This window comes from Diceros bicornis, chromosome 32 (assembly GCF_020826845.1).
Source record: "Diceros bicornis minor isolate mBicDic1 chromosome 32, mDicBic1.mat.cur, whole genome shotgun sequence".
Lineage (NCBI taxonomy): Eukaryota > Metazoa > Chordata > Mammalia > Perissodactyla > Rhinocerotidae > Diceros > Diceros bicornis.
The window spans coordinates 30,234,100-30,254,827 of record NC_080771.1 but is presented as its reverse complement, the minus strand read 5'-3'; the positions used below and the strand labels follow the sequence as shown (position 1 = coordinate 30,254,827).

The following is a 20,728-nucleotide window of genomic DNA, read 5'->3' as shown; positions in this document are numbered from 1 at the left end:
GTGGGGCTTGTGATCGCCCATCCTTTAAGCATGGTGTTTTGGAGTCTCTCCCTCCTCCACCTTCGGGAACCACTTTGAGGTCCTCTGCTGTGTAGACCTCTGTGTAGGATTCAGAGTAGTCCAGAGCCTGTGGTTTACCCCGAAGGCTGCTCTTTTCGTGTTTATACACCTGGAAACCTTGTTATTTTAAGCTCATCATGAAACAGCCACATGAGACCAATTCTTCCTGGATTTTTTCTACTTCACTACTTTTTAAAAGCATGCTTTAAAAAGGCACAGCATTTTCCTTTGATAAATTGAATAAAATGTGAAGTCTCCCAGTTTGCTCTGTCTCTTTGGAGCAGCTTTGTATGTTAACTATTGCCTACTTATTATGGAAAGCATCCTACTGATTTAGGTGCACAGGGTCTCACCTCCTGAGAAGTGGGCTTGGTTAATTAGGGCTTCCGTTCCTAATGGGTGTCTGTCGGTAACAGAACAGGAGAAGAATGGAAAAATCTTATTGATCTGGTGTTTTCAGCTGTCTCAACAACCGAAGTGGATTGACTCTATGGATAAGCTGGCTAACTGGGTAAAGCAGCCCCAGAAGAAAGATCCTACGGAAATGAAGAGGTGGTGTTAGCAGAGGAATACAGGTTTGAGAGTCTAGCAGACCTGGGTTCGAATCCTGCCTCCACCAGCTCACCACTTCTGTCAACTTGGGAAGTTACTTTGCCTCTCTGAGCTTCCTCATTTATAGAAATTATACAGTATCTTGCTTGTGGGATTAGAGATAATATCTGCAAAGAGGCTCACAGAGTACCTAGCTCATAGTAGGCAATCAGTAAATGTTCCTGTCATTGTTAAGATGGAACAGAGGCGGTTTAATGGGCACCAGCAGACCCAGCCTTCCTCATTCACGGAGGCGCTGGAGGGAGGCCACCTTCACAGTCATAAGTGAATTTCTCTTTCAGGTCGTATATGTGGCATTGATTAGATTGGCCTCATGGGCAGAAATTCATACATTCCTGAGCGTGTTAACTAGATTCTGGGGCTAGTGGGTGTGTTGTAATATTTCTGCTATCTGGAATATAGCAGAGGACCAGGAGAATAATGAAAATGCCTCTTAAGGAAAGAGCAAGCAAAACAGATTACCCAAAGTCTTGGTGACTAGAATCTCATCCACTTCCCCGTTAGGAGAGGACCCCACGCCCTCGCTCAACTCCCGATTTTCTTCAGTGCTCCCAGCCTCAGCAGACAGCAGCACCACCATCCCCGGGAGCGCACCAGACATACAGAATCACACCTCACACCCCTCTTGATCTAACTGCCAGATCCACACCATCCTCAAGCTATTTGATTCTTAAATAGTCCCTAATATGTTTCCTTCTCTCTGTTTCCATCGTACCCATCATAGTCCACACTACTAGGCTGTTTTGTCTGGGCTATCACAATAACCTACTCACAGGTCTGCCCACTTGCACGATTCCTGCCCTGTAATCCATTCTCCACAAGGCAGGCAGAGTGCTCTGCTGGAAATGCAAGTCTGATCAAATCACCCCTTCCACACACACACACTTTGAACACATCAATGGCTCCTGATCACTCTGGTTAAAACCATTAACGTGGCCTGTGGGGCCGATGCGTTCTGACCCTTCAGCCTCACCTCATAGCACACATCACTCTTCTCTCCTCCTGCATTCCAGTCACCCTGGATCTCTTTCATGCTCACACGTGCCCCAGGGCCTTTGTATATGCCTGTCTTCCTGACTGAAACAGCCTTCCCTTCCTCCTTGCTTAGCTGACCCTTGCTCTTCCTACAGATCTCAGCACAGCCATCACTTCTGCAGGAAAGTCTTCCTCACCTCCCTGACCAAGTCATATTGCTCTCTCTTATGCTTTCCTAGCACTCTGCACCTCTCCCTTTTGGAACTTATCACAGTTGTTGGTGTACATGTATTTGTGTGGTAATTTGTTAAATGTCTGATTCCACCCATTAGACTATAAACCTCTTGAGGAGGTAAATACTATGCCATTCACTCAGTTCAATAAACATTTATTAAATTCTACTATGTGCAAGGTTCTGGACTAGGTGTTACAAGGGTTATACAGATGAGCAGAATACTATTTTAGCTCTTAAGGAATTGTATTAGTTATCTATTACTGCATTAACAAAGTGCCCTAAACTTAGTATCTTAAAAAAACAAACATTTATTTTTTTCACAGTTTCTGTGTGTCAAGAATCTGGGCCTGGCTTAGCTGGATGCTTCTGGCCCAGGGTCTCCCACAAGCCTGCAGTCAAGGTGTTGGCTGGGGCTGCAGTCTCAACCGAAGGCTCAGTGGAGGATCCACTTCCAAGCTCACCCAAGTGGCTCTTGGCAGGTGTCCGGTCCTCACTGGCCAGAGATGTCAGTTCCTTGCCATGTGGCTACTCCACGTGGGCTGTGGAGTAGCCTCTCTATAGGGCTACTCAGGACGTAGCACCTTGCTTCCTCCAGACTGAGAGCTCCAAGAAAGGGAGATAGCAAAAGATGACAAGACAAGCTACAGTCCTTTTGTATCCTAATCTCCTCTTGAAAGGGACCTCCCATCACTTTTGCCATAGTCTCATGCTTAGAAGTGAGTCACTAGGTCCAGTCTACACTCCGGGGGAAGGGATTACGCAAGGGTGTGAATACCAGTGGAGGGGATCCTTGAGGGCCATCATAGAGGCTGCCTGTCACAGGGTTTTAAATCAGGTGGGAGGCAGGATAAGGTAAGGATGCATACATTCTACAAGGGAGTTTGTCAGAAGTGTCATAGCAGGGATTTAAAATATTTGGGGTGTCAGGAGAAGGAAGAGTTTGCCTTTGGTCGGGGATATTTGGGAAAGCCTTCATGAAGGTGGTTGCAGGTGAGATGGGCCCTGAGTGACGGGGTTCAGCAGGTAGAGAGAGGGGCCCTGGTCTGTTCTCATTTTATACTCACTTCTCATGGAGTTGGTTATCTGGTTCCAACCCATGGCAGATCAGAAGCTAGAAGTAGTAGACGAGGAGTGTGCTTTCTCCAGCAGACACTAACAGCAGGAGTGAGTGCATATCAAGGGCAGTAAATCGCAAGAACTTCAAAACGCATGGCGGTCTGGCATCATTTGTTTTTGCGGCTCACCCCAGGAACCTCTGAGGGGACTGGACTGTCGCAGGCCAGCAAGTGACCACTGAGAGGTGGTTCCCTGTGTGCAGTGTATTCTGTTTAAGAAGGCAAAGGAGGGTGTGATAATTTTAGAACATGTTACTTGAAACAAACCAGTTACATTATAAAATTTGGGGTCTTTTATAAAAGAAGGTGGAAACTCAGCCATCAGTCCAAATTGGATTATCAACATGAGAAGGGCAAATGAAAGGTGTACTAACTAGATTTTTTTTTAATTCAAAATTTAATTTTTTACTTCTGTTGCATGGATAAAACATAGATTTGTTTCCATTTAATTCTTAAAGGAGGTGGCTGGTTTGTGTGGTGTTGTTTTAGTAATTGACCAGTGAGTGTGACCTCAGGCGGAGAGGCTGCTCTGAGTCGTGTGTAGAAACGCAGCTCAGCCTTTACAGCAGGGTGTCTTGTATTTGCCTCTCCGAGAACAGAGTTCGTATGCAGGTGAGAGTGTGTCTATTTCTGGAGGCAGGTGGATTAAAGGACCCACAGGATAGTGGCCTCTTAGCTTTTTTGATGTTCACAATGAATATCCGTGGCTTGTACCCTGTTAGAGTGGAAAGTGCTTCTCCTGTCCTTCTCACGAGGTGCAGGCCAGGAGATTCTGGAATCAGATTGACGTCTTGCCCTAGTTTTTCCACTAAAATTCACCCATTTATAGAAGTCGTCCTCCAGTACGGAGTAGTAGAGAAGGGATGTCGGGGTGAGATCTGCATCTTGGTTCTGCCCCTGACTGTGACCTCGGGCAACTCACTTCCCTTCTCTGAGTCTTCCTTCCTTCACCTGAAAGACTGGGATACCATTCCCGACCTTACAGGTCTTTTGTTTGGAATAGAATATGATGTGGAAGTGACCTGATGCAGTGCCTGGCACCTCTAATGCTTAATAAATGGGGGGTTCTTTTGAAAGTATGATTTAAAAAACAATGCTCTCATAATATTTTCCCCGTCCCCTATGATTATGCCTATTGGATAATTAATAACGATCCTTTAAAAGCCTGTTCACTTATATTATCTGCCCCACTGGACTCGCAGCTCCACCCAGGCAAGGGCGTGCCTTGTTTTCTCTTACCGTGTGCTCTCTGCACTTACTTGTTCTCCTTCCCGAGCTTCTGTTGGATTGAGTGAATGAGCTTTTGTTTTACCCCCATTCATTGTAATTCATGTCCTTTTAAGAAGTTATCCTTAAGTTTTGTACAGAGAGCAAAGCCTCAGTGAAATCATTGCCTCTCCACCACTCTAGACCTAGAACGTTGCATGCTCTGCAGTCATCTCACCTCTCATCGTACACAATCTTATTGCCTGGGACTATAGTGCTACCTCAATGCAAACCCACACCCACCATGAGTCGATGTCAGGATGATGATTTTTACAGTCAATTCTTATATTGATTTCTCAGCACCTTCACCAGTGTCTTTGCTGGCTGTTGTTCCTTGTGTATCAGTTTTTCTTTCAGAATATAGTTTTCTTCTTGAAGTGCATCCTTTTTTAGTTCTTTCAGTGAGAGTCTAAGAGTGGTAAACATTCTTCACTGAGAATGCCTGATTTTTACCCTTGCTTTTGAATGATAGTTTTGCTGGATACAGAATTTGTGTTTGACAGTTATTTTCCTTGGCACCTTGAAAATGTTATGGGTCTGATGCCAAAGCCCACTTCCCATGTGCCACCTACAAGCCATGCAAGGGTCTTAGTTGGATTAAGGATGAGGAAGAACTGGGCCTTCTAGAGATGGCTAACATACCTCACCTGGGCTGTGCACAGGACTTCTTCCCCACGCCTTGGGAAGGGCTGAACAAGGAATGCTGGAAGATCTGCAGAGGTTTCCTGGGGATTACATGACTCCTGGCCAGTCTTCCACGTCTGCAGCTAGTGACCCACTGCCGCCTCATTAGCGCTCTGTGCCTGCTTCGGGGTGGTGCAGGGAGCTCTGGTTTTGGTGTTTCTCTGCTTGGTCTGGACGTGGCTTGTATTCAGGGGGGCTCCCTGCACAGGCAGAGCAGGCTACTCGCCTCTGCCCTCAGTAGTGAGGCCACTGGCAGGCCTGAGGTCTGAAAGCCCGGGCTTATAGCATAGACACTTAACACCCCTACAAATCCATCTCTGCCCACAGATCATGAAGGAGGTCCGGCGAGCGCTCTGCAACGCCTCCACAGACGACAGCAAACTGCTGCTCCTCAGCGCGGTGGGCAGTGTGTTCTGCAGCGGCCTGGACTATTCCTACCTAATCGGCCGGCTGTCCAGTGACCGGCGAAAGGAGAGCACCCGGATTGCAGAAGCCATCAGGTGAGCTCTGCTTGTGTATGGATGCGTTGGGGCCTGCCTATGGTTGCCAAATTAGTGAATAAAAACACAGGCTGCTCAGTTAAATCAGAGTTTCAAACGTGAAGAATTTGTTTTTAGCATAAGTATGTCCCATGCAATATTTGAGACATATATTAAAAAAATGTTTGTTGTTTATCTAAAATTGAGATTTTAATTGGGCATCTTGTATTTTCCTGCTGAAATTAGAGATGCCTTTGCTCTCTAGGTTAGATCCCATTTTATTCTTTTGATCAAAAAGAGATGTTATTTTCTCAGATTAAGCCCACTGTTTGGTAATGTCCATGTATTATCCACAGTACTCCCGCCCTCTGCCTGATGGTGAAATCTTTGAGTTTCTGGGTGTTTCTGGCTGATGTACTCAGCACTGGGGGAGGATGGAGGGGTTCCCTGGGAGGCTGTGCATTTGCAGGCCCAATGGGGTGGGGAGTGTCTTCCTTTCTTGTTGCCTTTGGGGCAAATGTTGGGATCCTGGGGGTGACATCCCATCACAACAATCAGTATTTCTTTTGGGACACTGAAGGGTAGTTAGTTCCCTGTTCTTTATAGATTTATCAAAAGCAGGTGAGTGTGATTTCCAGTAAGGGCTATGACCCATCTTCCACCCTGGGAAGGGCACACACGCTCGCTGCTGCGCCTTGCACCGTGCACAGAGTCACGGTTCAGCAGTGCCGCCTGGTCCCTTTGGAAGGAACGCTCACTCCATGTGGTGTCAGGGATCTTGTGGGGCCTCCAGTCTCACTGCGCTGCAACAGCGTCACACAGAGGCTGATTCCCGCGTAGCTGGGGGGCTTCCAGGGGATGCACAGTCTCCAAGAGATGACATGGGGACACCCTCAGGTGTGGGGTTCTGAGTCCCTCTTCAGGGTGAAGTGTGCCCTGGAGTCTCTGCTCCAGGACGCTCGTGTGCTTCCTGCTGCAGAATTCTTGCCAGAAGAGATGTGAAAAGCCCGAACACTGTATTAGAAAAGGCATTGTGGTCTCATGCTGCTCTCAGGCTTTCGGGGGGCAGACAGCCCTGGCCATATCTACGGTGGTTCTCTCCTTGGACTCAGCTGTGTCTTTTCGCAGCTGCCTTGTCACGTGGTGAGGGGAGCAGCAGGGTCCCCAGAGAGCTTCCCTCCTCATTTATGGGACCATCATATGGGACCTGAGGAAGGCCTTGGCCGTAGCCATCATCTGGTTTATGCATTTCAGTGGAGGCATTAGCTGGATTTCCAGAAGCCCCAAACTTAAGGAGATGCTCAACACATTAGCTCACTTCTGGAGAAGCATGGTCAGTGGAATTCATACATTTGCCATCTCGTCAGAAGATGAATTTCTCTTAGGCAGAGTGGAGGGAGAGATGGCAGAGGGCATTCTTCCCGATGCTTCGAAGGGAGTGGAAGTTCTAAATTCGTGATCTGGCAGGGACGTGGGGAAAGGGAATGAGGATGTCCCCTGGTTCTCAGCCCTGACAGCACGGAGAATCCCCAGGGACCCTTTCCAAAACTCAGCTGCTTGGCAGCATCCCCAGGAGATTCTGAATTAATGAGTGTGGGGTGGGGCCAGCATATATTTGGTTTTAAAGTCCCCTCGGGGGTTCTAATGTGCAGCCGGGGTTGAGAACCCTGCCCCATCCTAACCAAGAGGTTTCTACACCATTGACTGACAGCACTAAAAGTTTTAGAAACAAAAAGATCCTTATTTTTATGCAAGAGAGAAAAGGTGGTTCTAAGAGAAGAAGGTGAAGAGGAAAGGATAAGCAGGAGGTGAGGAGCTTCCAGAGAGGGTGGGTGGGGGGTGCAGACAATATGGCCCCATAGGGAAGAGTGCCCACGGGGTCACCACCAAACTCCTGTGGGGAGGCCCCAGCTCCACCAACTTTGGGGTGCTCCCTCCAGCAGCCACACTCCAGAGTTTGGGACACGATGTGGCAGAGAAGCATTTCCCAGAGAATGTCCTGCAGAGAATGTTCCAGAGAAGTACTGTGAGTGAAGGGCACTGTCAATAAATGGGTTTGGGCCATGCTGCAAGTTCTGTCCCCACTCCTGCAGATTTTCCAGGCATGTTAACATATTTATGGTCTGAGAAGTCTCTTGTGAAAGAACTTGGTTCAAAATCTAGCATGGCTGAAACATATTTTGGCCATAGAACCTTATAACCTACTGACATCTCTTGCAATTCTCTTGAGACATGCATGCTCTTGGCTGGGCTGACTTCTGTGGTCCGGGCATGCTGCACAGCCACAGCACCCCGACCAGTGCTCCCACCCCGACCTCATCGTTTCCTAAAGAAAACATGTGCACACGTGACCCGGTACGCCGTGTTCACTCTGCAGATGTTCGTTGAATGAACTAGCAGATGTGGGAAGAGCTCGGATAATTCATTCAGCAGAAACCTCTATCCAGGACCCAAACAAAGCTGTCTGCCCGTCCTGAAAGAGAGGCTGCCCTCACCTGAACTCCCTGCAGGTGATGTGGTGGCCTCCTGGTGGCTTGCTAGGATAAATAGTGATGTGACACACCTGGACTCTCCCTGGCACATCATAAGTACTTAGAATAACTGTAAAGAATTATTTTCATTGTTAGTACTGTTACTTCCAGCCACGAGTTCTAGCTAAGCCTGGGTCTGACTATGGAGTGGGCTTCTAGAGCATCCCTCTGGGGGCTCCGGGATGACTGTCACTGTGTGGATCTGGTGCTCACAGGCTCCATACCGGCTGACTTGGCTCTGAGCTTTGGCAGTGGGAGGGCTCCACCCCACAGCTCTGTTAAAGGGAGTGGGTAGCCGGGTCGCAAAAGAAGTGCCAATTGCTCCACGTGAAATCCAAACATCCCCGTGTGCAGGGTTTTGCTTCTGAGTCTTCTCTAGGCCAGGAGAGCAGATCACAGACCACTGAGAATGGAGTGAAAGCTGTGTCCGCCCTCCCCAGCAGGCACACTGACCATAAGAACAGCAGCGGCCATCAGGCGCTCCCCGTGTGTTGGGCACTGTGCTGGTGCCCTGTGTGGACCGTCTCATTTAATTCTCGTATGGCCTATGGGGAGACACCACTGGCTTTCCCATTTTGCAAGGAGGAAAATGAGGCTCTAGAGACTGGGTAACTTGTCCAAGAAGTTACCACTAGTTAGGGGCAGAGTTGATACTTGACCCCAAGTCTTTCAGACCTCAAAGTTCCTGCTCCTTCTGCCACATCAGAACAGCCCAGCAGCTCGGGCAGGAAGAAGCCACAGGGCTCAGGTTGCGCGGAGGAAGCTGCGAGGGCTGGGGTCAGCATGATGGACTTGGATGCTGGGCAAGATGGTGAGCCATCTCCCCAGTGCAGCCCCGCCGCCCGAGTCAGGATCAGATATCTGAGCAGCAGCGTCTGTAATGCAATATCCTGTTTGCTGTCTGGCTCCTACATCCACTGGGCCCTTGCGATAGAGATCTACTGCTTGAGGTGAGAGGAAATGGATGGGGAGAGCGGTGTGCGCATCACATTTTCATATCAAGGAAATGAACTGACGAGGCTGCTTGGAGTGAAACAGGAGGGGTTGGGGATGGAGGGTTGGAGCTGTGCACACTTGGTCCCTTTAGCCTTCCTCAGGGGTCCGTGATGCCCTTGCACAGAGCTCAAGTTGGAAACCACAGAGCAAAAGTCTCTGGGGTCTGGAGGGGGAAGCTTCCAGAAGGTTGTGAGGGCTGAGGTGAGTTCCTGAAGGGCTGTTGTGTGGGTGATGGAGCAGAGGGAATGGGAGTATCAGAGAGGCCACACGAGGCCCACAGCAGGGAGGCGTCTTGATAGGGATGGACCCCCTTTGTTGAAAATATTCAGCAGAGGCCAGAGGATGCATCCTTAGGATGCTATCAAGGGAACTCTGCACCAAGTGGAAGAGTTGTCTCGATGACTCTTAAAGTCCTTCCCAACTCTGAGATCCAAGATCCTGGAATTATATGAGGGTGTTTAGGAATGGGATGTCTGCCAAAGATGACCCAAATCCTGTGGTTCCCAGGACCCTACAAAGAAGCCCCATATCCCCTACAGACTCTAAAGTGCCTTTGGTAAAAAGTCCTTGTTAAAAACCAGTGACTGAGGCCTTGAAGTTAGGAAGCCAAGCCTGGAAATGGGCCACTGGAAAACCAGGAATCAGAGGCCATGGTGCCAGGACTCCGTCTTTGTAGCAGTGTCCTTTTGGGGTCAGCTGCAGTGGAGCCAGCAGTGGCTGAGATAACTCTGTCATCTACTCACGAAGAGTCATACAGGAGTCAGAAATGTGATGCTTGAGAGACTGGGTCGAGCGTGCATACTTTCATGACAACATACAGGTCGTAAGATACCCCTTACCCCAGCAGAATATTAAGCAGTCTTCTCACAGTTGAATCCAATCCCAACGTATCACTGTGATACCCACATCTTTTGGTAAGAACTGGGGGGAGTAGCATCAATTGAGAAGGGATAAATCAGCTCGGCATTTGTATTAGTTAAGTAGTAGCCACTGTAAGAAGTAAACTTCAAATATATATAATGGCTCAGTTGTGGTAGAAATTTACTTCTCACATATGCGAACCTAAAACAGATGTTACGGATCAGCCCCTGGCTGTCCTCCAAGTGGTGACTCAGGAACCTAGACTCCTTCCATCTTGTGGCTCAAAAACTGTCTTCCACGATTGCCGTGCTTGTCAAGATGACAGGGCTTGGAGGACCACATGGTGGGAGGTTTCCGTGCAGCAGGCCTGGAAGTGTGTGTATGGTTTCCACTCACATTCCATTGGCCAGAACTTGTTTACTTGGCCACAGCCAACTGCAAGGGAGGCTGGGAAATGTGTTCTAGCAGGAGAACCAGGGAGAAGAGGGAGGGGAAACCTCAGGTCTGGTGAATAGCTACTACGTCACTGCCACACATCTACAGTCTTTGCTCTCGTTCTGGGAGACTCCTTTATGTATTCAACAGCTATTTACTGAGTGTTAATTCCAATATGTTTGGAGACCAAGCAGTGCACAAGGCAGACCTGTGGGTTTCCTTGAGGAGCTGAAGGGGGAGAAGAATTCAAAAACAAGTAAGCAAGCAAATAATTAGGATAATTGCAAATTGTGGTAATGGTGTTTTCCAAGAAGTCTCAGAGGCCCATGCAGCTCATGTATAGTGAGCTGGGGTGAGAGAGACATGAGATAAGCCTGGAGAGGTGAGCAGAGGCAGACCAAGGCCATGGTTGGGAGTTTGGATTTTATTCTTATGAGTTCTTGGCAGTTTCCAATCTTCCACCTGAGAATAACAAAGGATTCAGGCTTTACTAGACATCTTGGATCTTTCTCCATGTTCAGATGAATATTAAAATTTTATAGATCTTATATAGCAACTAGAGGGAAGGTGAAAAGCATTCTAAGGCAAAGGAAGTAGAGAGTGGAGGTTATCTGCTTAATAGGTGAAGGTGCACTCTGTAACTTTGCTCAGTGCAGAAGGCAGGGAGATACAATACTGCCTAATCCAGTAGCCTTAATTCCAGATGCCTCGTGCCTCTAGGGGAGCCCAGCGTCCTTCCCCAATTTTGGTCAAAGCCACTCTAACACACAGACCCTTGTCAGCATTCTAGAACCACCCTTGATGAGTCTGGCATCCCTTTAGGTAATTCAGAATCACACAATCCTAGGGTTGAAAGAAATCTTAAATGTCACCAGTCCCCACTTGTGCCCACCATGTGATGCTTGAATTCCCTCTACAGCATCGCCTGAAGTGATCAGCGAGCCAAAATTGGAATACCTCCAGTAATGAGGAGTTCATACCTCCCAAAGCCGTCCGCTCCACCTTGGCCAGTGCTCTTAGAACATTCCTTCTCTCCTTGCGTTCAAATATGCCGCCTGGTAACACCCGCCTTTTGGTTCTATTTCTGGTTCTGGGTCTGAACCTTAACATTCAGGTTGCCTTCCTTAGGATATTGACTTTTTGTCAGTAGCTAAGGAGTGGAAGGACGTGGTAACTGGGTGCATGACCTGGGACCATCTGGGCAAACCGAGACGTGTAGTCACCCCATGAATTTCCCTGTCTCTGAAGAGCTGGCACCTGTGCTCCACGCCTGTGCCTGGGAGAGTGAGACCCTTGCCTGGCACCCACTCCCCTCTGACGGCCTGCAGGTGCTTCACAGCTTATTTCAGCCTCCACCTGGTCATCTGTTAAATAGGGTCTTCTCTCTTCTCCCAGGGACTTCGTGAAGGCCTTTATCCAGTTTAAGAAGCCCATCGTGGTGGCGATCAACGGGCCCGCCCTCGGCCTGGGCGCCTCCATCCTGCCCCTCTGCGACATCGTGTGGGCCAGTGAGAAGGCCTGGTTTCAGACCCCCTATGCCACCATCCGCCTCACTCCTGCTGGCTGCTCCTCATACACCTTCCCCCAGATCCTGGGTGTTGCACTGGTAAGCCCCCTTGTCTCTCCCGCGGGCTCTGTCTCTGTGATGCACGGATTTGGGTCCCCACAAGCCACCTCCTCTATCCTGGGTTCTGGATATGGCCCTTCATATGGATAGAAACCCAGGGGTGCTCCCGGCCTGCGGAACCTGCCGATTGTCTCAGCTTCCTCTGCCTCCCCAGAGGAGCTGGGATGAGGCTTGGCTGATCTCAGAGCCTTCGGGCTGTGGGGCCGGATGCCAGAAGCGGGGTGGCTGAGGGCTGAGAGGATGACGGTGATGTTTACTTATTGAACATGTACTGTGTTAGTTCACTTAACTAAGTTAGTTAAGTTAGTTCACTTAACTAAGCACTTAACTAAGTTAAGTTAGTTCACTTAACTAAGCACTTTGTATATGTTATCTCATTTATCCCTCACAACACCCTGATAAGGTCCAGTGTTAGGGTGGGCTATGTGCTGTAACAATCCCACAATCTCAGGGGTCCAAACAACAAAACTTTCTTTCTCACTCATGCCGCAGTCCCGTGCAGACATAGCAGCTGTCCACACTGACTAGGAACCCAGGCACCTTCCATCTGGTAGATCTGCCTTCCCTTCCAGCCAGCGGAGGAGAAGAGAGGGCCTGGAGGATAGCCTGGAGGTGGGGTATCTTTGCCTCCACTCACATTCCATTGGCCAGGATTCAGTCATGTGGCCATATCCACCTGCAAGGGAGGCTGGGAAATGTAGTCTTGCTGCGTGTCCAGGAAGAAGCAGAAGGGATTTTGGAGATCACAAGGCAGTCTCCACCCCAGGTGGAAACTGTTATGATTTCCATCTTACAGATGGAAAACTAAACTTGGAGCAGTTAAGGAACTTACCGTGTCACGGGTCAGTGAGCAGGCAGAGCCGTGTTTGAGTGAGGTGGTGCAGTCCGTTGTAGGCTGCCATCAGATCCTGCACCAGCAGCCAGAAGCAAGTCTGGGTGGGAGCAAGTAATAATAACAGTAACACAGAAAGCACTCATGGTGGCCAGTGCTTGACAGCCATTAATTCAGTCCATCCTCACTGCAACTCTGTAAGGTAGGACACTGGTTATCCCCACTTGACAGTTGAGGAGACTGAGGCTCAGCGAGGTTGAGTGGGTTGTCTAGGGTCACACAGTGGTAATGGCAGTTGTGGGATTTGAACACAAACTGTCTGGTTTCAGAGTCTGTGCTCTTAACCAGTGTGGTATAAAGTAGAACCCGCATCTGACGAGTGAGTCTGAGATTAGGAGTCTTTGCCTGTTGTTTGTTTGAGTGAGATGGTATTGTCTCAAGTCAGCTTGGATCTCCCTTGTAACAGCTCATCCCCATGAGAAGGGGGCTAAGCAGACCTGGTGCTGTCGACTCCTCCAAATCAGTTCTGAAAAGTCCCAGCGCCCACACATATGGATGTAGGTGCTCTTGTCTAGTGTGGAAGAAAAAACCCGCCTTCATTCTGTCAAGGGACACTCATGACCTGTTTGTTGAACCCACTGGGCCTGTGGTCCACCCTGACAGTGTTTGCTTGCTCTGCTGTGACAGATGCTCCTTGACACCCCGTCCTCCACACTCTCCATTCCTGACTTCTCTAGCACCAAGTGTGAGGTCTCCTTGGCCCTCTGATAATTGATCTCTGTTTGTCTCTTACGAAACCTTGGGTGGGTCTTCTGATTGAGTTTGAGCTCCTCAGCACAGCTCAAAAGGTTTTCCTGAGCCAGCCATTCTTGATCCTTTTCTTGTTTGATCTCTGGCTTCAACATTCACATCCCAGCAGTTCCAAAAGCTCACTCCCAGGTAACTCCCAAGGCCTGTGAGCTCAGCTCGGGCACCACCTGCTGTCCTAACCCAGCAGACTGAGTTCCGTGCCTCCTCTGTCCCTCGGATTCCTGAGCTTCTCTGTCTCTCTCCCCACCCCAGACTGAGGTCGTTGAGGTGGAACCCTTTAGGTGCTAGGAGCACCTGGGACTTACTGCCCTCACTAAAGTACTGCTGGTACGAGATTCTGCACAGGGATGCCCATTCGTTTTGATGCTCTGTGCTGTCTCTGATATTTCCATTCTGAAAAATGTGTCCACTGTGTCGCGTTACACACCAGAACCACATGGGCACTCTGATTGCGGAGGACCGAGTGGTTGTCCCTGCAAGGCTCTCCGAGCTTGTGTTGCCCACCTACTGTGTGCCAGACACTGTACCAGGCGCTCTTCTCAACATCTGCAAAGGTAGGTCTTCTTGTCCTCCGTTTTACAAATGGAGAAACTGAGGCCTAGAGATTTGAGGCAGTAGTGTAGCAGGTGTTGCTCCTTCTTTCAGCCAGCGAACCTCAGTGAGCTCTCAGTAGGCCAGGCATTCGTTGTCTTACCTGGTTAGAAATGCAAGGATGAGTAACACGCAGGCTTCATCCTCAGTACTCCCCAGGCCTTGGCACCAATGCGTGGCTGGCGTGGTCTTTCCCATTCTTTTGTTATCTCACTGAATCCTCACGGACGTCCGGAGGTGGCAATTGGTACCCACTTTAGAGATGAATAAACTGAGACTCGGAGAGGCAAAGAGATTTGCACAGGATCACACGGCAAAGCAGAAGGCAGAGCGGGGATGTCTGATCCTGCAGCCTGGGCTTTTGTCTACACCTTTGCCTTCCTGCCTGGGAAGGTAGTAAACTACAAGTGGCCACACTGCTGTCCTTGGATAAGGTTCAGGGGTGGTTAGAGAAGACTCCCAGTGGGGGCACCTCTTGAGTGAGTCTGGAAGGATGGGAACCCCCATTCTGTCCCTTCTCTGTGGGCTTGTTGCTCGTTGATGCTATCATGAAACAGAAGGGCAACTAAGATATCAGTGGAGGCAGTCACCAGCCCCTCACCCACCAGCACCACCTCGTCTACACAGCAGGGCCAACAGGTGGGCTTGACAGGGCTATCCAGATTCAGGCCCTCAGAGCTGCTTTAGGCTGCTCATAGTCGCACCAGTGGCAGGAAAACGAGGCGGGTAGGGAGCCCAGGAAGCAAACACTTTCCCTTCTGAACGCAGCCTCTGTGCTCTGCCCGAAGCTGGTGCCACTCCAGTTCCTCCCTGTCCCTTGTGGTCACAAAAATGTTAACATTGTCCAGTCTTATCAGTTTCTTTCTCTCTTTCATTGCAATCATCTCTGAAACCCCAGGAATGTTGCTCCAGGAATGAGACACGTTCTTGCTGACTGCATCCTGGTCGGCTCCTTCTACTGAGTCCCTTTCTTCCGTTTCTCCTTCCAGAGACAGAGGTGTTTCTAAATAAGTCTAATGACATGTATTTATCTTCCCAGCTCTAACTAAATGCATGCCGCAAGCTTGTTACCGGCCTGATAAATTTCTCTACTCTGGCATGAAAGATTGTCCTTTGGGTCATCAGGACCGGTCAGTGACAACCAGAACACAGGGCAGCACGTGCATAGATCCAGAGGGCGAGAGAGCTTGGCTTTTCAACATCCATCCAAGAGCAGCTCAGCAGACGAGCAGGAAGGGAAGAGTGGGGGAGGCAGGTCAGGGAGGGGATTGTCTGCGGTGTGAAGGAGGTGGGGATTCATCTTGAAGGAGATAGGGACCTGTTACCTGGCCATGACCATTGAGCCCTAATTATCAGTGGAGCGCTGCTTGTTGGTAGGTTTCAGCGGTGACTGCACTGTGCTCTGTCTGTGCCTAGGACCTTATCCACGTAGCTCCTCCAGAACGTGTCCGACAGCTGCGAACTTCAAAGCAAAAGGAAATTCTTTGGGGAGTGGGGTGCAGAGGAAACCGCAGAAGGCAGGGAGTGCTTTCTGCCCTTCATGACGGGGCAGTGCCTGTGCCCAGCCCTGGGCCACCAGGAGAGACACTCCTTTCTGCACTGGTATTACGGTATTACTCAGGACCTGTTTGGCTGCTAGTGATGGAGACACTTGAGGCGTAAAGGGGGAAGGAAGGTAATGGTTGCCGTGACTGGCAAGTCCAGAAGTGGAGCTTCCCTTGGGGCAGCCAGGGTCCAGGCATGCAAGCATCGTCAGTGTTCTTGTTCTCCATCCTCCTTTCTTTGTGCACCCGCCTCTTCACAGAGCGGGGACACAGCAGTGCGTGGCCCTTCAGCTCATTGACTTTAGCCCACAACCAGAGATGGAGAAAGATTCTTCCACATCTTCTCCAGTTGGAAACCTCACAGCTTTGTTTTCTAGGGCAGTTCATCTGTTCATCTTGGAGCAGTCATAATGGCTGGGGCATCAGCACTGAAATGTACCCAGCCCGAGGTGCCTGCCCACTCCTGTGGATCTGCTGCCAGACATGGGGAGGAGTATTGGGCAGACGAAGCCACACTAGGTACATGGCTTCTTCTGTGAATTGAATGAAAGCTGTGGACCCTCTGCTCGGAAAGATGCACATAGACACAAACATTTGTATGTAGTTCCCAAAGCTTATCTAACCCCCAGTTAAGAATCTTGCCTTCGAGAGCTGGGAGAGCTGCATACAGCAAGCCCAGGCCTCGCTAACAGACATGGGAGGCACTCCAGGCTCTCAGCCTTCCCCTGCCTTTGCTGTTTCAGGCCAATGAGATGCTCTTCTGTGGGCGGAAGCTCACTGCCCAGGAGGCGTGCAGCAGAGGACTCGTGTCCCAGGTCTTCTGGCCAACCACGTTCAGCCAGGAGGTCATGTTGCGGGTCAAGGAGATGGCGTCCTGCAGCGCGGTGGTGAGTTCCTGTGTCTCCGTATGCTTGTCCTTGCAATAGACCCACTTTACAGATGAGGGCAATAAGACTGGAAGGGACTAATTGACTTGCCAAAGGTCATGCAGGGAGTACGTGAAAGGCCCTGGGTAATTTGACAAGTGCTTCCCCTCGGTGTTGAGAGCTTAAATCCAGAGGGAGACGGTCAGCATTATTAGATATTCCCCATCCTCTCCAGTTTGAAAACCTCACAGAAGAGATTTATACTCTGGGGTAGAGTGTGTTGCCTTAAAAGAAAGTCCTAAACACACACGAAAACACAATAGCTCTATAGTTTTCAAAGAAATGGGAAGCGAAGGCAAAGAAGGACAAAGGCTATTAAACCCGCTGAGAAATGGGAGAAACAGTGCGCGCTGTCCTTGTGTGTCATTTCTCGTACCTACCGCGTGCCTGGCCCATTTAAACATCACCGTTTGACTCTGAAGACACATTGAAAAATAGGTAAATAAATAACACCTCTGCAGAGGCACCGGTTTTTAAGTGTCAATTTTATCTCAAAAGTCACTCTGAGCACAGTATGGAAATATCCTGTTGAAAGGTGGAAAAAAGGCCGCTCCTGGAGCCACAGGGCCGTTCAGGAAATGAGAAAGGCACTCTGGGAGAATGAGGCCCGGGGACTCTTCCTGGGCTTCAGGGTCAGGGAGGTGCTGGGCTGGATTTATGGGCCAGACTCATGACCCTCTCTTCCTTCTCCCCGTCTCCCCTGAACCCCCACCCAGCTGTCATGCCTCTCCTGATCCTCCTCATTAGCCTTTATTGGGCACCTGCTGTGTGTAGGCTCTGCTCCATGGAAGCTAACAGTACCAGTGATGATGGTGGGGTGGCGATGGTCCTGCATCCTTGATGAACACTTACTGTGGGCCGAGCGCTGTGCTCTTCTCTTATGTGGCTTCTCTTTCAATCTCCCTGATGCCTATGGTGACCAACTCGTCCCACTTTGCCTTGGACTCTCCTGGTTTTAGTGCTGACAGTCTCGTGTCCCAGGAAACCCCATGGTCCTAGGGGAACAGGATGATTATGACGCTAGGCGGAGCTGCACAGAGAGGCAGGTGGAAATTCTAAGCAGAGAAGATGGCGTGAGGAAGGGCACATGAGTCTGAACAACCACGTGGAGTTTAGGCAGCGGCTCATGGTGGCGTGAGCAGGTACACAGGGTATTCGAGGGACAATCAGACTGAGAAGGAGGGTAGGAGAAAGTCTTCAAAGCTCCGTTGAGGAATTTGGTCTTCGGGCAGTGGGGATTCTCAGGTGAAGGCAGCTGTGGAGGAAATACTGCAAGGAAGTGTCTCCTGTCAGCAGTTAAGAATCCAAGGGCTTTGGGGTGATTTGCCCAAGAAAGGAATCTACTCCTCAGTCTCTTGTGGGTGATGTTCGGAGAAATTCTTGGGAGGAAGGAGGTGGTCTCAGTCTGCCAGCCCGCCAGCTTCCAGCCCTCGTTGAGGAATAAGATCACGGCGCTTTCCAGCCTGCTGGAGCAGGGCACTCTTCTCTTGCTTTTTCCTATTTGAAAGCGCTTGTGGGAGTGTTAACGGAAGCCTTGACATCAGCAGAGGATGGTGGAGGCCAGTGGAAGGATGCTCGATGCCTCGCTTGCCAGCAGTGCCTCTGCTAGAGTGAGACAGCAGTGCGTCCTCAGAATCAGCCAGATGTTTGCAGGCCACATCCATCAGGCAACTCTGGGCAACTTGACTTTGTTGAGCTCAGGTCCTTCATCCATAGTGTGGAGATTAAAATACTACCTGTTTGCAGAGTTATCGTGAGGAGGAAATGAAAGAATGCGGGAAAAGTGCTTCTCATAGTGCCTATTGGTTACCGGCGATTGTAGTAGCTTTGCTATTATTATTACTATGATCACTACGATGATCATTACTTATTACTATGATTATTATTACTACGATTACCATCATCACTACTATATTACTACTATTGCTGCTATTATTACTACTACAATACTATAGCATTCTTACTATCATTGCCACTATCACTACTATGTTACTAATATTACTGCTATTATTACAACTATAACACTATAGTATTATTACTATTGTTATCATCACTGTTATTACTCATTACTATGATTATTGCAGTTATTGTTACAATGATTGCTACTATTATTACTGATGCTCTTACTACTAAGCCTGAACAAGGGGCATTGCTGTTGGGGTGAGCCATGTGGATACTTTGACGACCATTAGTTCATTTCATAATCTTACTCTGTGATCCCAACCATCCTTGAGTTAGGTATCATTATTCCTGTTTCACAGATAATGAAAATGAAGCATGGGGAGGTGAAAGCAGTGTTTCCCACACTTTTTCGTGACACCCATAGAAAATGATCCTGAGCTTATGTCACCCTTGGGTGAAAGGCAAACCTCTTGTGGTCACAGAGAATGCAGGCCGCACTCAGCCGTCCCAGGGACGAGGGCTCAACATCTCGGCACGCCTGGAATCCGTCCCTGGCGGTGCTGGGGACAGGGGCCTGGGAAGCCTGGGACCACAGGAGGCAGCCTCCTCTGGCTTTGGCCGTCGGAAGGTTAAGTGGTGCCTCGTAGGCCACGTCCGTGCTTCTGGAGCAGATCCCTGGCCGGCTAACGAGGCTTGTGTGTTTCCCCTCAGGTGCTGGAGGAGTCAAAATGCCTCGTTCGGAGCTTCCTGAAATCAGTGCTTGAAGACGTGAACGAGAAAGAATGCATCATGCTCAAGCAGCTCTGGAGTTCCTCCAAAGGCCTGGATTCCCTGTTCAGCTACCTGCAGGACAAAATTTACGAAGTTTGAAGGGCCGGGCTCCCTTGCCCCACTGCCCCAGGGCATCTGACTTCCAGCTCTGCCCCGTGTTTCAGAACTGGGACAGAGCACAGCGTATGCCCGGCCAAGGAGTTTGTCCAGGTGTCTCTTTACACCTGGGGTTGTGTCCATTTCCTCGTGTGTTTGGTTGCTCCTTATTGGTTTGGTTTTGTGTGACAGATGGGAAACGCAGCATCCTTGGCCTCCCCGGGCCCCTCCCCCGCTGGCTAGAGAGCCGTGGAGGGCTATCTTCCCAGGCCTCTGCCAGGTGCCGCTGTCCTGTCCCCACTTGCTGAAATGCACCATCCTGGTCCAGGAAGGGGAAGACCAGTTTCCCCATCCTTCTGCCTCAGGCTGTGTCTACACAGTGCCTCTGATTTGGAGACTTGGCTGTCATGGCTCTCTCCGGTTAAGTGCAGATCTGGTGACAGGAGCCAGTCAGTCTTAGGGAATTTCCAGACCAATGAGCAAAAGGATTGTGTAGAGCCAGCCTCAGTCTTCTCTCTGATGCAAATCTGTGTGACTTTTAGGGCTTGGTCTTCAAACCCAATCGAGTGATTTACGAACCCAGATATTGTACATTTAGGAATGTTTTGTTAAATATATATTTTTAAAACGATGTAAGTGGAAATTCTGATAATTTATGTGTATTATATGTAAAGCTAGTTTTGCAAAAACGTGAACTACTAGGAAAATGTTTTTTCTTTAATCAGAGTTATTTAATTTATTTATTTTTGTTTGTATATTGTGATATCTGTCGTTCACACAGATATTATTTTCATACTGCCCTGGACCAAATCTCGTACAAGGTTTATGCTGTTTGGTGCATTCTAGCAATGAACCACGTAGAAATAAAATTCAGAGAGATGAAAACAGAAGGATTTCTGTGGATAGATGGAGCAGCTCTGCACCAGATCCTCTATGTGTAAAACAGTTCTCAGCTGTAGTAATTGGATACTTGTTCTTAGCAGAAATCATGGAAGAGTTTTCTCTTCATCCACATCAGGGAGCAATAATCAGGGATGAAGTCTCCTGCGCCAGGGCTGCATGGGGATCCCAGCACCTGTGTTTAGAGCATCAGCCCAGAGTCCCTGGGACAGCTGCAGTGAAGGGCAGGTTTTGGTTTTGGTTTTGGTTTTGGTTTTGGTTTTGGTTGGTGAGGAGAAGGGTAGACATCAGGGTTGGAGCAGAGAAATGACAGGCGCATGTTCCGTATGAGGCTCAGCCTATTATGGGGTAAGTACCCAGAGAAAGTTAGATTCTCAGAGTGGCGGGATTTTTCCATTTCCATCACAGCCTGAGTGTTCTCTGAGGCCCTTTGCTCGTCCCGTCTTCTCTTTCCCTCTGTTAGTCCTCAGCCTCTCTCGA

The 20,728-nt window shown here is 49.3% G+C and overlaps 1 protein-coding gene across 1 annotated transcript in view; it reads left to right on the top strand.

Annotated features, from left to right (window-relative positions):
- Positions 1–20,482, top strand: part of CDYL2 (chromodomain Y like 2) — a 152,968-nt gene extending 132,486 nt beyond the window's left edge. Inside the window, exons 4-7 of the mRNA XM_058528340.1 lie at positions 5,275–5,447; positions 11,645–11,855; positions 16,397–16,540; positions 19,193–20,482. Coding sequence (XP_058384323.1) covers positions 5,275–5,447; positions 11,645–11,855; positions 16,397–16,540; positions 19,193–19,351 — 687 coding nt within the window. The 3' untranslated portion in view covers positions 19,352–20,482. The remainder of the gene's footprint in view (positions 1–5,274; positions 5,448–11,644; positions 11,856–16,396; positions 16,541–19,192) is intronic.
- The last annotated feature ends 246 nt before the right edge of the window (positions 20,483–20,728 follow it).